Source organism: Rattus norvegicus, chromosome 13 (genome assembly GCF_021556685.1).
Source record: "Rattus norvegicus strain SHRSP/BbbUtx chromosome 13, alternate assembly SHRSP_T2T, whole genome shotgun sequence".
NCBI lineage: Eukaryota > Metazoa > Chordata > Mammalia > Rodentia > Muridae > Rattus > Rattus norvegicus.
In genome coordinates, this window is record NC_141546.1 from 49,926,107 (window position 1) to 49,943,129 (window position 17,023).

At 50.9% G+C, this 17,023-nt stretch overlaps 1 protein-coding gene across 1 annotated transcript in view; it reads right to left on the reverse strand.

The window, feature by feature from the left end:
* The window catches only part of Pkp1 (plakophilin 1), a 47,868-nt gene extending 43,634 nt beyond the window's left edge, over nt 1-4,234 (reverse strand). Inside the window, 1 exon segment of the mRNA NM_001394216.2 lies at nt 3,842-4,234. Coding sequence (NP_001381145.1) covers nt 3,842-4,043 — 202 coding nt within the window. The 5' untranslated portion in view covers nt 4,044-4,234.
* Nucleotides 4,235-17,023: the final 12,789 nt, after the last annotated feature.

Below are 17,023 nucleotides of genomic sequence, written 5' to 3' on the forward strand. Positions count from 1 at the left end.
CTGTAAACCTTCTAGAAGCCACACCCCATCACAGAAGCACTTTTCAAATTCTTCAAGATTTATTTATTTATTATATATGAGAACACTGTAGCACTTTTCAAATTCTTAAGCCTAGAATCAATGGCATGTTAGTATTTACAGGCTGGGTGGGCAGGCAGTGCCCCACACCGGTTACCTGGCGGTGTGACCACTGCTCCTGTTATTCTACCTCCAATGTATTTTTACAAACTCTGCCAGGGAGCTAAGCAGAGGGTGGGATCCAGGGAAACAAACAGCCTCTGCTACAAAACACCCTGGGATAGTCCACATTTTTGCATGTGTTGTAACAGGTTAACAGAAACATTGGCTAAAACCCCCACTTCAAGCCAAGGTACACGGTAAAGAAACAGAATTGGTTCATTTGAAGTTTAATTAGTATGTTTTGCCTCTGGAACAAGCTTAAACACAAATACCCTTTAACATCTCTCGTCTCAGCTTGGTGCCTGAGAAAACAACCCCACGGTGATGTCTATCCACAGTCCGTGTCCAGGAAAGGGCAGCTTTCAAGGGTGGAATGAGCAGAACCTTCCTCTGGCAGGAGTTCATGCTGAGACACAGACAAATACAAACACGCAAGTCACCAAAGGCAGGGCCGCCCAAGGCCGCCTTTTTACAGTTCGCAGGAGCGGGCATGAGACTGCAGAGGCTGAGCAGGCGGGAAACTTGGAGGCTGAGCAGACACCTCCTCAAATCCAGCCACACTCCGATCTCTGCTCACCGGGGAGTAAAGGGTCTGTACTGTAGTGGGAAATACCCACGACAGGGAGAAGGAGGAAGTTCTGGCCCAAGATGGAAATTTAGACTCACAGACAGTTAAGCCGCCAACATGAGGCAGTTCAAACACTCGTCCTGTTAGATACTTGGAAGGAGCAATAGAAGAAAGCTCCTTTGACGGAACTTTGTGTGTGACCTGTGTGTCGTGGTGGCTGCTGTTGTGCTTGAATCAAATGAGATATGGGATAAGCTGTGGGAAGAGATTCCAAATGAGGTGTACACATCTGAAAGGTCCAACTACTTGTCAGCCCTTCACCCTCATAGGACACAGCCAGGGGAGCCTTTCCCACCCTTAGAAACAAGAATACTCTTTAGCAAAGATCTCCTGCTGGACAGATTTCACAACACACACACACACACACACACACACACACACACACACACACACACACGACCACCACCATGACCACACCCCCACCCCCACATCACCATTTGCTTATTTCCCACATAGTCAGGAAGACAAGTACTTAATACTCTGACACACAAAGGGATTCCCTGAGAACACGTGAGAGCCACTTCATGGACAGTTCCCTTGGGTAGAGAGCAACCTCCCTCCCTCTGCATGGTCTTCGCCCCCCACTGGGGACTTCACGACCAAGCTGAAAGGATCTGGCCTACTGTGAACAAGGAGGGAGTAGGTAGGTGTGTTAAAATGCTGCAGTTTCCTCATCCAGCCCTCAACAGCTCAAACCCTCTTCCTAAAGGGTACGAGGTGACAAGGGTGGACCTGATGGATGAGGGTCTGAGGAAAAAAAGAAAAGCCTTTTCTAACCACCTGGGCGGTTGGTAAGTTTCACCTGGCTGTTCACCAAGGGTACCAGGAACAGTGGCCATTTTGCCAAGCAACCCCTTGGGTGGGGCCAGCCTTCTTTAGAGTGTGGGTTCTAACGAAGACGCTCTAGATATGAGGCAAGGAGCTCCAGACCCTACTGAAACCAGCATTCTGCTCCAGGTGGAGACTATGTGAGAATTCAACTGTCCAGGGAGCAGAGACCTCCCATGGCTGCCAACTGGTCTCTGTCAGTATGGAAAGCAGGCTCCTGGCATGGAAATCGCCAGAAGAAAGAGAGCGCAGAATGGCTGTGCAGCAGACACAGAGCACTTGGGCGTTTCGGATAAAGAGGACAGACGAATCTGACGAAAACAAAGCCAGATAAACCAGACGTACCAGCTCTGAGTGCCCCAACCGCCCATGCCAGCTGGGAGAACTGGCCCCCTTCGGGAACCTCCCCAGAGGCTGAGGATAGAGCAGACACACCTACAGGGCCAGTCCCAGGAGAGTTTCTGGACAAGTATGCACGAGGAGGCATCAGGGTCAGCCCTAAGCCTTCGCCCAGCAGAATCCCCTTGGGGGAAATGTGGTAGAGACATCATCAGATGGCTACCCACAAAGCCCACGTTAGAAGGAGTAGTTTGAGGTGACAGTTGTCAGGGAACACCCTGCTAGGTAGGGAGAAGGGATGTTTGACCCTGACTCCAGTTTGAGATTCTTTTGGCTCTACGAGGGGAGCTAAGACTGGTAGAGCAGGGGTGGAAAGGGACGAGGTTAAGCACTAAGCAGAGAGGAGTGGGTGGCCTTAAACTGTGCCCTGGGCTGTGGCTCCAGGAGGCCCTTTATCACTCCAAACCTGCTTTCAAATGACGCCCGCCCCGTAAGCAGTGACAAAGGCATTAAATAAAAGGGGAGTTAGGCAAGGGAGGGAACATCTGTTAGGAGAGGAGCCAGGCACCCAAACGGGCAAAGGGCATGAGAGCAGCAAAGCTTTGTGGTGTGGGAGGTGGCAGAGGCGTCCAACAGCCATTTTCTCTTCCTTAGTTCTACCGAGGGGTCACTAGGAAACAGAGGAAAAAGAACACATGTTGGGGAGAGTGTGGGCCTGTGGGCATGCCGGAGGACTGACAGAAATCTATTTCTTTTCTTTTTTTCCTTGTCCCTCACTGCTCTCCCCCAGGTCTCTATAATCGTGCCCTGTTTGACCTGGACTGGTTCACAGTGTGCCCTTTTATTAGCATTTTACTCAATTTGGCTAAATAATAAAAAAATAAACATGTTCAAGTTTTTGCTAATGATATTTAATAACCAAAGGTTGACATATTTCTTACTGGGAATCCTTTGCATGGAAACTTTTACTCTAAAATTCCTACCTCTAACACCTTGTCAGGTCCACTTTCCACCTTCAGCTTCAGGGACCTGGTCCTTTTTCCTGGCCTCCTCCAAACTGGGGCTTGTCACTCAACACAACTTGGGACAAGGACAGGACTGGAAGCCCGAACTGGTGAAGTGGCCTCAGCTGAGACTGGGAGTGTGCCCACCCCACTGAATTCATTTCCGGTTTGACACTGTTTTCTACTTAAGCTGGGTCAGGGGAAGGGGGCTCTCTCTGTATTAAGGATTAGAGAAAGACAGCAAGAACTGGGACCTCCTTCCTGGTTGTGTGGGGCCCTATGATAGCCCCCTAATCAGATTTGCATCTTTGGTTTGGTTAGAGAGTCTTTGTATAATAGCAGAGGATCCCAGGGACTAGTGAGGTGCTCCCTGACTACCTCCCAACCACATAATGCCTCTCCTAAACCCAAATTCACCATAGTAATTTAGATGCTCCCTTCCCTCCTTCACACACCACCTCCACTCGGGATGCTGTCCCTCTCCACCTGGATGCAAGCTAGAGACTAAAGGTTCTGGTGATTCCAAAGCCTGGGGAAGGTGAATGAGAGGATGTGGTGGGGAGAGGTAGGCGAGTGCACCCGGGTCTGGAACTTCAGGACAGACACTTGAAGATGGTAGGAAACCTCCCATTCAGGTACCCCTGAAGCAGGATTGGGAAAAGAGAGCCATCTGGATTTAGGACTTGAAAGATACTCCCAGATATGTCCCCCAGTGAGTAACCCTGGAGGCCGCCGGGTCCACCCTTTGGCATGGCCTGATTGCTGAGAGGTGGGCACGTTTTACAGACCCCGTCGGGGGCGGGCTACGACGACGGAAGCGCATCGGGAGGGAAGCACCATCCCAAGGGCGCACGCCCTTTACCTCGGTTGGAGTGACTCAAGGTGGACGACTGCGAAGACTTGGACTTCTGCCGTTTGACCGTCATCATCACCTGCTCCTGCACACGCTGCCTGCCCGACGTGCCGGTCTTCATCTTCTGGTCAGAGGGCAAAGCGAGCGTGGAGTTGTCCTGGTCCTGGAAGCATTCGTAGGCCAGCGCGGTCTTGAGTGGCGAGTGGTTCATGGTGGCGGGAGGCGCGGGCCAGGGGAGCCGCGAGTGCGAGCGCAGGCCAGGGGAGCAAAGAGTGCGAGCCGGGGTGTGAGCGCGTGTTCTCCTCTCAGCGGCTCCCTATGGCCATAGAGGGCTGGTCCGCGTGAGGGCTCCCGGCTGCTGCTCCTGGCACCTCCGCCCCGGCTCGTCCCTCAGTAGGCACTGGCCGGACCCGCCCTCCGTCAGACAGGATATACCACCCCTGCCCTGCGCCACCCACTCCGCAGGCCGCCGCTCAGACGCGAGCTGTAGGGCACTGCCGCTGCCAGGAGGGCGCTGGGGTGTGTGTGTGTAGGGCGGGGGGGGGGGGGTGAGTGCCGGGTGTGCAAAGCTCCCAGGCTGGTCCTTCCTCTCCCGGTGGCGGTGACGACGTGAGGTCCAGGGGAGCCGCCCCTGGGTCCTGTTCCTGCTGGCTCCAGGAGAAAGTGTGTGCTCAGCTAAGGACCGATGGGGGATCTCTGTCGAGGAAAAGGGAGCTTTTCTAGCTCAACTCTCCCTTTTCTCCCCCATAAAGTGAGGTGCCTCTCAAGCACTGAGGTAATGGCAGAAACCAGCCCTGTTCCTTGGGGGTTTTCAGACTGATGGCTGATGGCTCTTGGACCACTGGCCAAAGAGGACTGCTTTTCACTTGAGGCAGCTTTTAGCTTGAAGGGAGTGAAGTCTGGGGCAGGGGCAGGGGCAGGGGCAGGGGCAGGGGCAGGGGCAGGGGCAGGGGCAGGGGCAGGGGCAGGGGCAGGGGCAGGGGCAGGGGCAGGAGAAGGGCAACACTTAGAGAACAAACAACCCACAAAGTAACACTGTCACTTGTGGATACACCCAACACAGAACTCGTGTTAACAACAGACCTTCTCTGAAATGACATATACTACCCCCCACACCAATGCCTGGCATCCAATAGGTGGGCATCCAATGAGAAGTTAAGATAAACACTAACTTGAAGCCTACTCAGACCCTCACTGAAACACTGGAAGCTGACTCATCCCTAAAACTCCCCACTATGGTCAGGGACTGTGTGTGTTCTCCTCTATGAGCACACAAGCTTGGGATGTGTGTGGGGTGTTCCAAGCATGTGGTGCCCTCCCGAGCTATGGAGGGAGCCCACATCAGTGACTCTGGTGTAGCAGCGGCTGAGTCCTCTGAAGCACTCCTTGATGGCCATCTATCTTAAAGGCATCACACCCTGCCTTGCCCACTGAAGCAAGCCATCTGGAGATATCTTATGCATTTCTTGATGCCTCTGGTTCTGGATATCCAACACTGGAGTGCACAGCAGTGACGTCTTGTCAGCTTAGGTTGAGGGTCTCAGTGAATGCTGTTGGTCTTGCCTTCAGGTGTAACTGTAGCCCATTGTCCACAAAAGTCCTTTGCAGCTTGCTCCTTTAATCTGCAGAGAAAGGGGCAATCGCAAAGGGAGACCGGCTGTTACTTAGGCATCCAGGAGCGGCCAAGAAGACCGACTGCAACCACGTGAAGCTCGTCACCTCTCTTACAGAGAAGTGGGTGCAGCTTGGCTGTTCCCCAGACGACACTCACGGGAGCCACCTGCACAGCAGATTTTTTATAAAGCAGATCATGGCTTCCCCTAGAGACAGCGGAATACTTGAGGGTTGTGTTCTTAAGACAAAACAGGCAAAACCAAAAACCCCTTAAGAGATTCGAGCCCAAACATGCCACCATTAGTGACTAAGGTAAAAACACCTTCAATCCATTGTAACCATGCCGCCACGTTGTGAGATTCTGCATCTAGCCACAGACGGCTGTACACATCACAGCCTGGCCACATACTTTCACGGTAAGAAGAGAGGCAGCCTGCTCCCGCTCCCAGTATGTGGCACCAGGTCTGGTGGCTCCTGGTCCATTGCTTGTCCTTCCCACTACCCAGCCTCTCTTAAAAGTCCTATAAACTGGGCATTAAATGCTGTATACATTGCTTCCATAAGGGCCCAAGTGTACTATAAAGTACACACAACAGCTTATAAAAATGCAGCTCCATTATATCATACACTTGGACTACCCGAGACCTAACGTGTTAGCTATAATAAACCTTAATGGAGTCTTTAAATAATGATAATTCTACTATCTTCTGCAACACACAGGGACCGGAAGCAGGTGATTGGAGTAGCTCATATTCTTATGAAAATCAAGTCCGTGGAAGCCCAAGCTGATAACCTTTAAAGACTGTTTCCGGGTGTAAAGTTCAATTTGTCTAGCTCCTGCTGTGTGATTTGGGTATTGACACTATTTTTATCGCACCGAATAGCAATAGGCAGCATTTAGAGCGTGTTCCTGCGAGCCTGGTGCTTACACACAGGGTTCTGGGTCCTCCTTATGTGGCCCATGCCATCTTGCAATGATCCTATGAACTCGGTGCCACCACCACCACCTTTCCTTTTCAGTAGAAGAAACTGAGGCACTGTAAGGTTACCCAATTAGTAACTGGCAGAGCAAGGCCAAGCAGAAGCAACTGGATCCAGAATGTGGCATTACTTGGCTGCTTCCTTACAATTTTTTTTTATCAAGCAGTGGGCTCTGAACCCTTTCAACACCTCAGTTTTATATTATATATATATATATACACACACACATATATATATGTGTGTGTGTATATGTAGGTATATAGGTATATGTGTATATTATATATATGTGTGTGTATATGTAGGTATATAGGTATATGTGTATATTATATATGTGTGTGTATATGTAGGTATATAGGTATATGTGTATATTTTATGTGTATGTATACATGTGTGTATGTATGTATACATATGTATAGGTGTATACACACACATATATATGTATATATATAATATTGTATATACAATTCCAGCACTGAGAAGTTAGGCAAGCTTGTCACTATTTTCCTTTATGGTGTCTCTTACTGTGTCTGTGACATCCTCGGTCTCCTGCACCACATCTGTAAACTGAGGGGCAGATCTGATGGGTCTTCACGTAGCCCCGGAATTGTGATCGCATTGTGACGTTTATAGAGAAGGGGGATCTCCGGTCCTCTGTTCAGTGCTCTGCTTTTTACCACTACTCCCAACAGAGTGAGAGAGAGAGCCCGTGAGGGCTCGCAGGGAGCACCGAGCAGCCCTTCTCAGCGCCTCACTCTGCCCCGTGCACCACAGCACACTCTTCTTTTGAATGTATTCTTTATCCAATCCCTGAACCCCTGAACCACTCTGAAAGGCATTAGTCTTCATGCTGGAAACACGCTTAGAAGCTGAACCAATGGTGAAGCCAAGGTCTTGTGTGCTACGAGAAGGGAACAAGGAACATTCTAGTCACCATTAGAGGACCAGATGAGGGGTATTCGCCTATTCCCACCATCCCTCTTCCTCCCGTGTAGGGTCCTATTTCAGAAATTACACAGAAAAGAAGGGAACCCTGCTAAGGTCTGAAGGGTGCTGAGGAGGTGATGTGGGTCAACCGGAGCTCTGTGGCACACTTCCAGGAGACCGTTGAACACGCCTTTGCTGGTGAGAGAACTCTGTGGATCGGTTAGAGTTTGGAAACTGAATGGCGTGTTCCTGAAGGAAATTTATTTTGACCTAATTATTAAACAGTCGAAGCAAAATTGCATCCTCCAAGTCATTGAAAGAAATGAGTAAGAATGGACCTCTAATTTTGTTTGCCACTTGCCCTACGGCGTTAAGTTGACCCAGATTGTGAATTGGACACTCAAGACTCCCTCCCCGCCTTCACCAGAGCAGGACATCTTGCGGGCTTGGTGGAATGTGAGTTCATTTAGTCAATGATTGTTCACTGAGCAACTGCTTACTGTGCGATGGGGGATGGGGAAGCCCCAGCAGTAATGGAGAATGGCCCAGGAAAGGCTCAGAGGCCTCTTGGGATCTTGCTACTTCTAACAGGGATGGGTGCAGCTTCTCCCTGCTTGGAGCAGCTCTACTAGATGAGTGAGTCATCTCCACCATATGTCTCCATCTCCAAACTGATACAGTATCCCCAGGGATAAGGAAGGTGAAACACTCTTGCTTTCTGGGCTCCTATGCTTGACTCTTTGCATCTGTCCCATGTTCTAAAACAGTGGCCACTGGGCTGGCTCTGCTCTCAAGCCTTTTCTTGTAAGTCTTTCAGCCACACAGCGGGCTTCTCGAGTGCTGTCCAACTCAGGTCTCAACCTCCCTGGGACATCCACACCACCTCCTCCCCGACCCTTATTCTCCGTTCCTCTTCCAGCTCTCTGTTGCTTTCCCGTCATCGCTGTGCTGATGCCTGTCCGCACGCCTTCCCCCCATGTATGCTGTTCCCCCTGCACGGAACACGCCCAGTCAGGCACTTAAGTGTATGGAGTCCTACCTAAAGTGAGCCAGAGGCCACGCCAACCCCTGGAACTTACACAATAAGAAACATCCAATTTGCATCTCACAGGGCTTACGTTCTAAAGGGATGCAGGAGGGCAAACTATCAAATGAGCTAGCAAAATTACTGCAAGTCATATTAGGTACCGTGAGGGAAACATGAGTGTTGATAGACTCCAGGGAGACAACTGTAGCCACCGGGACAGAGAAGGCCACCGGGCTGACACCTGAAGCACCGAGGCAGCTGTCTGTGTCTCGTGGAGCTTCAAGCAAAGTCTAGCATACCCTGGGGACCTGTACATCCGTGTCAGGAAGGCGATAGGCTTGAGGTGGGCAGACAGCAGCACTGTTCTGAAGAACTTCCTACAGTGGGGGCATTGTCTGTCTGTGGCGGCTGTTGCTTTAATCGGTTAAATCTACATGAAATTTAAAACTCCAAACCCCACCACATTTCAGGCACCTGGTAGCCACACATCGCTGGTGGGCACTCCACTATGGGAAGTGTAGGATTCTGAAACTCCTGTCTAGTTTAACTTTCTCAGAGTAAGAGCGAGCCATTCGCCCGTGTTAGCAATCAAGGTGGTGACAAACCCTCCGACCTCCCTCCTTGTTGCTGCATTCACTCCTGTTATCTGGGAAGAGTGATTCCCAAGCCAGATGCAGTCTCCCACCTGGAGTTCATCGTGTCTCCCTGTCCGTATACCTTGCCCTACTGCACGAGACCCGTGAGTCTTCATGATCTTGAGCCACCTGAGGGCAGGACACTGCTGATCATCGGCGTCCACGTGCCTTATGATTCTTTGGAATGACCTTCCATCTCGGGCACAGACAGCCCCAGATGTAGACCCTTCCCGGACTCTTGAAGCAGCTGAGCCCAGTGCACCACAAGTCTTTGTGTCAACAAAGCGTGCCCACTTCCCAGCCCGTGTCTCTGGGTGTCCGTGTAAACACGAGGAGCCTGTCTTTTTCAGATCCTAGGGGAAATGTATTCCAGGAACCCAGAATTTACTTAACTTCTGCTTTGTCCAGGGTACCTCAAGAAAACCCCACCTAAGAAGTCATTTCACCAAGATTCCAATAAATCATGCCTCATGGGAACCCTTAGGGGACTCTTTTAGAACCCTCAACCTCGGCTTCTCTCAGGTTACCAGACCAGAAAGGGACCAGACTCCACCTTGATTCATGGAGGGACCATAGGCCACCTTTTAACAGGCTGCAGGACACTGGTCCTGGAAGTTATAGGGGCATACAGAACCCCCCCCCAGCCATGGTGGAAAAAAAAGCTAGAAAGAGCAGAGGGCATGCCCACATTCCTTTGGCAAACCCTGCAGTTGTGGGGAGAGAGCATATGGCCAGGGCTAGAACGTAACCCTGTCCCTGTAGGCAAATATACAGTCCAGCTCTGTCCAGGAAGAGCACAGGGGCAGGGCTGATAGAGGCAGGGAGAAGACAGGCATCGAGGGGCTGGGCAGAAGGTCCTGGGTGAATTTCCTGGGCTAGCCAGCTAAAAGGCGAGGCCAGGGTGTGCACTGAGGGCTTCTGGGCCACCAGGACTGCCTCAGAGCTGCCCTTCTGGTCTCTCTGGGCGGGGTGGGTGGGGCAGTTGCCAGCAGGGAGGGAAGATGATGAATAGTAGCAAGGATTCAGTCCAGCGCTGACTGACAGCAACTGTCAGCACTAGACTTGTACTGTGCCCTGCCCTTCTGCCAACCCAGATTTTACTAGTTCCTCCTAACACTGTCTTCCCGAGGCCCCACCTTCTCTCTTGCCTCAACCTATAGATAGTTGTCCTGCTCTGTGATCCCCTGGTAGACCTCAGGGTTCGGTCATTCCCTGGCTCACCCAGATGCCCAAACTCATTTCAGAATAGATTCTAGGAGGGACCCGGGAAATACAAGGACGGAGTTCTAGAGTCAACAGATAAGACACTTAACCTCTTGCACCTCAGTTTCTTCACTGGTAACATCAAGTTAGTAACATTCCTCACAGGGTTCTTAGAGCCATAAATAGATCTCTCTTCTCTCTCTCTCTCTCTCTCTCTCTCTCTCTCTCTCTCTCTCACACACACACACACACACACACACACACACACACACACACACACACACTACACAGTGCAAGGAATTACTGTAGGTATGTAGTAGGAAGCATAACAAGGGGCTAAGAAGGGCGTGTTTATTCCTCCAGCAGTATCCATCTTCTATCTATCTGCCAGTCTTCCACAATACCCAGGGCCGTGTGCCCTGCTCTGGTCCTTGCTTCTTGATGGCAGGTCCCTCAAACATTCCCTCCCTTCCTGGAACCGGGTGATAATGTCTCCAGGCTCCATTCATAGTCTCCCTCTGACTGTCTCTGCCTCTTGTCCTTTCCCCTCTGTGAAAGACTTCTTTTTCTATCATCAGCGACCTGCCATTACCTAGGGATACTTGGGAGGTGGAGGGGCCCTCTGAGACCCAGCAAGCCCTTGACTTACAGTAATTGGCAAGTTGGTGTGGAGAGACTTGGAGAGGTAAGCTTATGATGTCATCCTCAGTTTCTGACCCTGACTCCTCCAACCTCAGGGGCACTGGTCTCCTTCTCCCTGTTTGGTAGATGGTGGGGTGGGGACGGAATGATAAACTTGATGCTTCAGAGGCAAGGAAGGGAGTAAAGTGCCTGGAACAGGCTTGAGCTGGAAGTACTGATCCTATAATGTTCTTGTCATGTCTTATGCTGGGAAAATCGTTAGTATTCAGGAGGTGGAGCCACAGCCCATGGTGGGAGTTGCATCTAGTAGAAGCGTGGGGTGTGTGCCTGAGAGCCCAGCAGGGCCCTGTACTCTTCTTTCTGTCTCACAGTCACCTGCCCAGTCCCAACCCCAGGCCTGCACAGCTTGCTGGTGATTTGATGAGTCACCTGCCCTTGCCTGCAGACGGCAGCCACACCCGAAGCAGCTGGCACCTTGCATTGCTTCTGCTCTGAGCTGCTGGGCAGGCAGCCTGCCAGGCCATGGATGGGCATTGGTGGGAGCCAAGACACTGCAGCACCTTAAGCCAGGCTAAGAATCTGCTGAGTGTTGAAGCCTCCCGTCCGTATCCCGCCCCAGCCAGCTAGCTAGGGCCTCCTGTGGAAAGCCGGACGCCTTATTCAGATCACCAGTAACAAGCCACAATACCTCCCCCACCTACGTTCAGTAACACCCAAGCTGTGGGCTGCAACCAAGGGCCTAGAGTCTCCTACCTACTGGCCCTAAGTCGGAGCTATGCCTGGTCACTGTGGCTCTCTCTGTCAGACATAGTTGTCATTGCACCAGAGCCCACCAAATCAGCTCTGTCCATTGGGGTCCATTTCAAACTTCTCCCTAATCTTCAAGATGCCTTCACACTAGAGAACCCCTCCCTCCTCCCCTCCTTCCTTCCCTCCTTCTTCCTCTTCCTCCTCCCCTTCCTTTTTCCTCCCTCCCTCCCACAAGCCTTATAGCACATTGCCAACCCCTTGCCCACTTTGGTACATCATACTGTCCCTCTGCACTCTAAGCTCTTTGTATCACCAGCACACCCACTACTGCACTCTGAATATTTAAATGGCTTGATAAATGCCTAGTTAGGCAACCCACATTCCATTCATATGTTGTTATGACATCCCTGTCACCAGACCCCATCTTGGAAAACAGCCACGATGACCTTCACCTTAGATCCTCCTGGGGTACAGGCAAGACTTGGACCTATTTTGACAGAGTCATCGAGGATTTGAGGGGAGTCTGTTGTTACCCTATTCTTCTAATCCTCTCCAGACTTTGGGCTCCATGTTCTCATAGCTACTAAGGGCGTAGAGGAGAGGAGCAGGAGAGCTGAGAAGGAGGCTTCTCGCTTTGGAAGCAAAGCAGCCTCTGGATGTGCTATTTACCTGCCAGTCCTACCTTGACTGGCGTGCTCTGAGAGCCTTTGCTGTGCCAACAAAGGCCAAGTGGCCTTCATCACAAGAGGGTTTCACCCCCACTCCTACTCTCTTGGAAGCTGATCAATAAAATGGAGCTGAGTGGCAAGAGGTGTGAACCTAGGCCTCTCTTGTTGACTCCTGAGATCTCTTAAGCAGATATCCCGGCTCTATGGCTGTGGAGCTCAGGCTGAGGGAAGGAGAGCACTGGGAATGGCTGGTGATATGGGAACAGGATTTGGAGGACTCACAGGAACCAGAGAATACTGGAGAGAGCGCAGAAATGGAGAAGGTAGGCTTGATGTTTAGGGCAAAGAATTTTGGTTTTATTGTTACAAGGGGCGATCATTTGCATTCTCAGAGTATAAACACTTTCGAGACTACTTGTTGGTTCAGGTGAATTTGCCTGAACGTCCGTTTACCTCTGTCTAGTGCTTTATGGTCTTGGGTTCTTGTGCTGTGTCCCCTGGGATCTTCCTCTTGGTTCCTTGACAAATTGCCTCATTATCACGCCCCTCCCCACTCCCGGGGAGGATGAGGAACCGAGTCTTGGAGAAAGGCTATGACTTGCTCAGAGCTAACATCGCTTAGTGGCAGAGCTGGATCTCAAGGTGCGCAGTGTGATCCCCAGACAAATTGTTTTTCTCCACACAGCACCACACACGATTTGAAACATCTCTGGGAGGAAAGAGCTGCCAGAGGACATAGTCTTCAGGGGACATTTTAGTGGGTGGAGTTGTGTCGCTGATCAATATCGACATCCCTTACCACTGGAGCCTGTGAGCGTGGTGAGCTTTGGAAAGGGTTCTTTGCAGGATTACAGCTGAGATGAAGGGTTTCCTTAGAGAAAGGTGAATGGAGGTCTGAGCCATAGAGGAGACCACATGCAGACAGAAGATCCTGGGATGCAAAAGCCACTGGAGACAAAGAAAAATGAAACAGACCCGCAGATGGATGGTTCTGGGCTTATGGCATCTCCGAGTGGGAGAGAATAGTATTTGTGAGAAATACCTTGTCCAAGGATAGAGAAATTGAGCTCAAGAAACTGATATTGATGATGAACTGAAACTCCCTGGTTTCTCTTGCCCAGTACCAGGAAGCTAACCCCTTACTCCCTGAACCCCCATCCCTCGCCTTGATGCTTGGTTTCACTCGGTACTGAGAGAAGAATGATGCCCAGTGACTCTCGGCAAACCGAAGCGGCCCTGGAGAAGTCACTTTTCCGCCAGGAGGAATTTATGAAGCCGGTTACACCTCTCTGCCAGGAAGTCGGAGGGGCCTAGCCTCTAATAACTGCCAGTCTCTCAGCCTGGCGGCCCATCATTTTCATACTTTCCTACTTAATGGGATGTCTGCAGGCAGTCAGAGCAACACAGCCACAATTAAACACAACACAAAACATAATAGGACTTTGTCTTTCTGTGGGCCTTTCATTGAGAACTCAGACGGCAGTCAGGCTCTGGGGAGGCCACTTGTTACTTTATAATGGGGAGACTGAGGTCTTGTCCAAGGGTAGAGCCAGCATGGGGCCTGACAGGTTACTCATTGGAGTGTGTGGTTCTGAAAGCCGTCTGGCTCCCCTGTGTCAGGCAGAAAACAACTTTTGCTTGTTTACTTTTTTTCTGGATTGGTATCTTCTTAGAGATGACCAGAATGGGGTCCAGCCAGCCTGTCCAACTTGATGAGGCACTAAGGGCTGGTGGGCAGAGGTGATCCTGAGATAGAAGCGTTGCTCTATACAGGTCTTTGTTCTTCATTTGACCATATAGGATGCAGAGTTCAGGACCTGGCTTGGCTACTAATCTGCTGTGTGACTTTGGACAATCCGCTGGCCTTGTCTGAGTTTCGGTTTGCTTGCTTATAAAAAGGAGCAGGTGGGCGTAGATGCTCTAAGTCAGTAATTCTTAGACCTTCAGGTGCATCTAATCCCTGAGGAATCTTGTTAAAACACAGATTGTGGTGGAGCAGGTATGGGGCGGGGCCCGAGGCTCTGCATTTCTAACAAGCTCCCAGGGGTAGGCCATGCTGTAGGTTGCACACTTGGAGCGAGTTAGCTAATCGTGGTCTGTAAAATGCCATCGACTCATTGTCACCACCGTCCTCAGGGTAGTAGCCGGAACAAAACAAATAGGCTAGCATGTGTAAGAGGACTTTATAAGCTGCAAGGCCTTCTACGAACACAAAAGGGCTCCCATAATATGATTAAGACTTGGTGCTCGAAACCAGCGGACTGGCCTCAAGGTCAAGTCCTAACACTTTTCAATCCTCCATGAGCATTCCACTCCCCATGCCTGTGGAATGGGGGGTCGGGGGGAATGGGCGAGCATATCAACCTCACATGCCTTTTGGGAGAGTAAGATGAGATGGGACCATTGAGCTCTAGATGCAGGAGATCCTGTGTACAATGACAAACATCAATTCTCCCCAGAGTCACTATCCAAGATGGAGGATGGAGCAGTTGCTGGGAACCTGAGGCATCCACCTGCACCTTCCCTTGCTCCCCACAACTGAACTTCATCTAATTTGGCCCTAAGGCCTCCCATGGGGCCCCAGGATCCCCCACCTTCCTACAGTCCTGGAGATTAGATCTCCAGTCTCTCTGTCCCTTGACTATACTCGTGCAGCTGCTGGAGAAGCTGTGGTCTCTGCTAACAGTTGGGAGTGTAGCTGGCAGGGAGTCAGGGGGATCTGCACATCTTTTCCCCTGGGAAACCACCTGCTGTCTGAAGTGTCTGAGGCTTGGCACCAAGGATGGACAGTTTCCATGGTGATGGAAAGCTTGTGGGATTCCCCATTCAGCCTAGCCTCCCACCCACCTTTGGCTTGGGAGATGCATCTAAGGGCCCTCCTCCCAAGCAGTGGCTTCTTCCTTCTGAACCATCTACCCTAGCCCGAGCCATTCGCAGGCAGATTCTGTGGACAGCCAAAACCCACAGTGCATAGCCCCGTGGATAGGACTTAGGTACTGACTCTCTCCCAACCCGTAGCAGTGAAGTCTGGTTGTGTCTAAACAGAACAATTACCCTAATTGCTGTTTGTGCTAATTATCCTGTCATCATTGGTCAGACAGTAGGCTAGCATTACTCATTCACACGGCCATGAACAGCAAGCAGCTGTAGGGCCCAAGCCTCTGGAGAGGTAGAGCCAGAGTGTGGAAGCGCACAGTCTGTCCACGTCTCCAGATCCACGGTGCCCCACAGTAGGCTAGGAGCCTTTGGGTGTGATCCGTAGGTTTTAGTTTCCAGAGAGGAGGGTTCAGGTTTGCTGATGCGCACATTTTATATAATATACTTAAATGTGCAGGGAAGGGCAAATTACCATATTATTCATAGTTCTGTTGATGATGACGATGGGGAAAAAAACTGAACTTTCCTGTTTAAAGTAAGTACTGGATTATTTGTAACAGTCTTCTTCGGAAGCCTTCAATGTCACCGTGTGAGTAACCACTGCAGGACCCTTCCTGCCCAGCTGATGCGTTCCCTGTACTCCTTCCTTCCTGCCCAGATGAACACTCCTGGGAGAGTGGTGTTGGGGGAAGGGTCCTTTGCCCTATTTTTAGAGTACTCTGCTGAGGGATGTGGTGGTCCCCAGAGACAGTGGCTGTCTCCCCTTTCTAGGGACTTTTGGTTTTCTGCACCGTGAGAGGTGAAGAGCAGCACTCCTATATAGAGGTCTCTGTCCTGAAAGGGCTTCACCTTGATTTTGACATTGCAGGAGGGGTCAGCCTTCATCCTCCTCGCAAACCCTCCCTGGCCTGTTTCTAGGTTGCAGAATGCTTGGGTTGTATCTAGCGCTTTCTCTCAGCTCCCGGTCTCTTTCTCGTCCTCCTTCAACACCCTTTCCTGGATGATGCACCTCCCTGGTTAGTTTAATCACAGAAGAGCTTCGGGGAAAGGAAGAAAAAAAATTCTGGATGACACACAGAAGAGATTTAAAAGCCATCAGGTGTATCGTCCAGAAAACTCAAAGCAAGCTTGGGGAGAGGACACGCTAGGACTTGGAGTGAGAAGAGCTGGTTTCTGTCCCAACTGTTGCTGTCTGGTTCTGCCTTTCCTAGGCAGAAAGAGTAGGCACAGAGGCATTTGGAGGTGAATTGTGGGCAGATTGTGCAACACGCCATGCAGAGAAACACATACCCAGGCCACACAAATGCTCTGGGTTCCTTAGGTTTCCAGCCTGCCTGACTCACCCCACCCTCTTACACACCTGTACATGGCTGCCCCTTCACCATGTTGCCTTGCATGGAGGATCCATGAATCCATTGCAGAGTGAGAAGGAGAGAGAGGGTGAGGAGAAAGGTAAAACAAATTTCCCAGACTTCGAATCTCATTCCGGGCTAGCCACTCAGGCAAGCTGGCAGCATGTTCCTGCTTAGGAATCATGGTAGCTAAAACCCTGATCCACTCTAGCAAAGGGGGAGGAGCTTGGTCCATGAAGAAGAGAACCAGTAATGACAGCATCCCCACTTGCCGGATGGATCCATCCATTCTGCTCTTAGGATGGTGCATGGTCCCTCTGGCCATCAGCCAGTGTCCATCCTTTCCCCAGTGCTTCCAATGGACACTTCCCTGTGGTTGAAATCTCTGTGGACAATGAGTCATGTTGAGTCCCAGACATGGGAGGTCCAGGTATGAGGGAATCCTATGGCCATGAAAGGAGTCAAAAGCAGGGTTGGCATTTCCCACCGTGAGTTCCTCTAACTCTGGGAACAGCTCT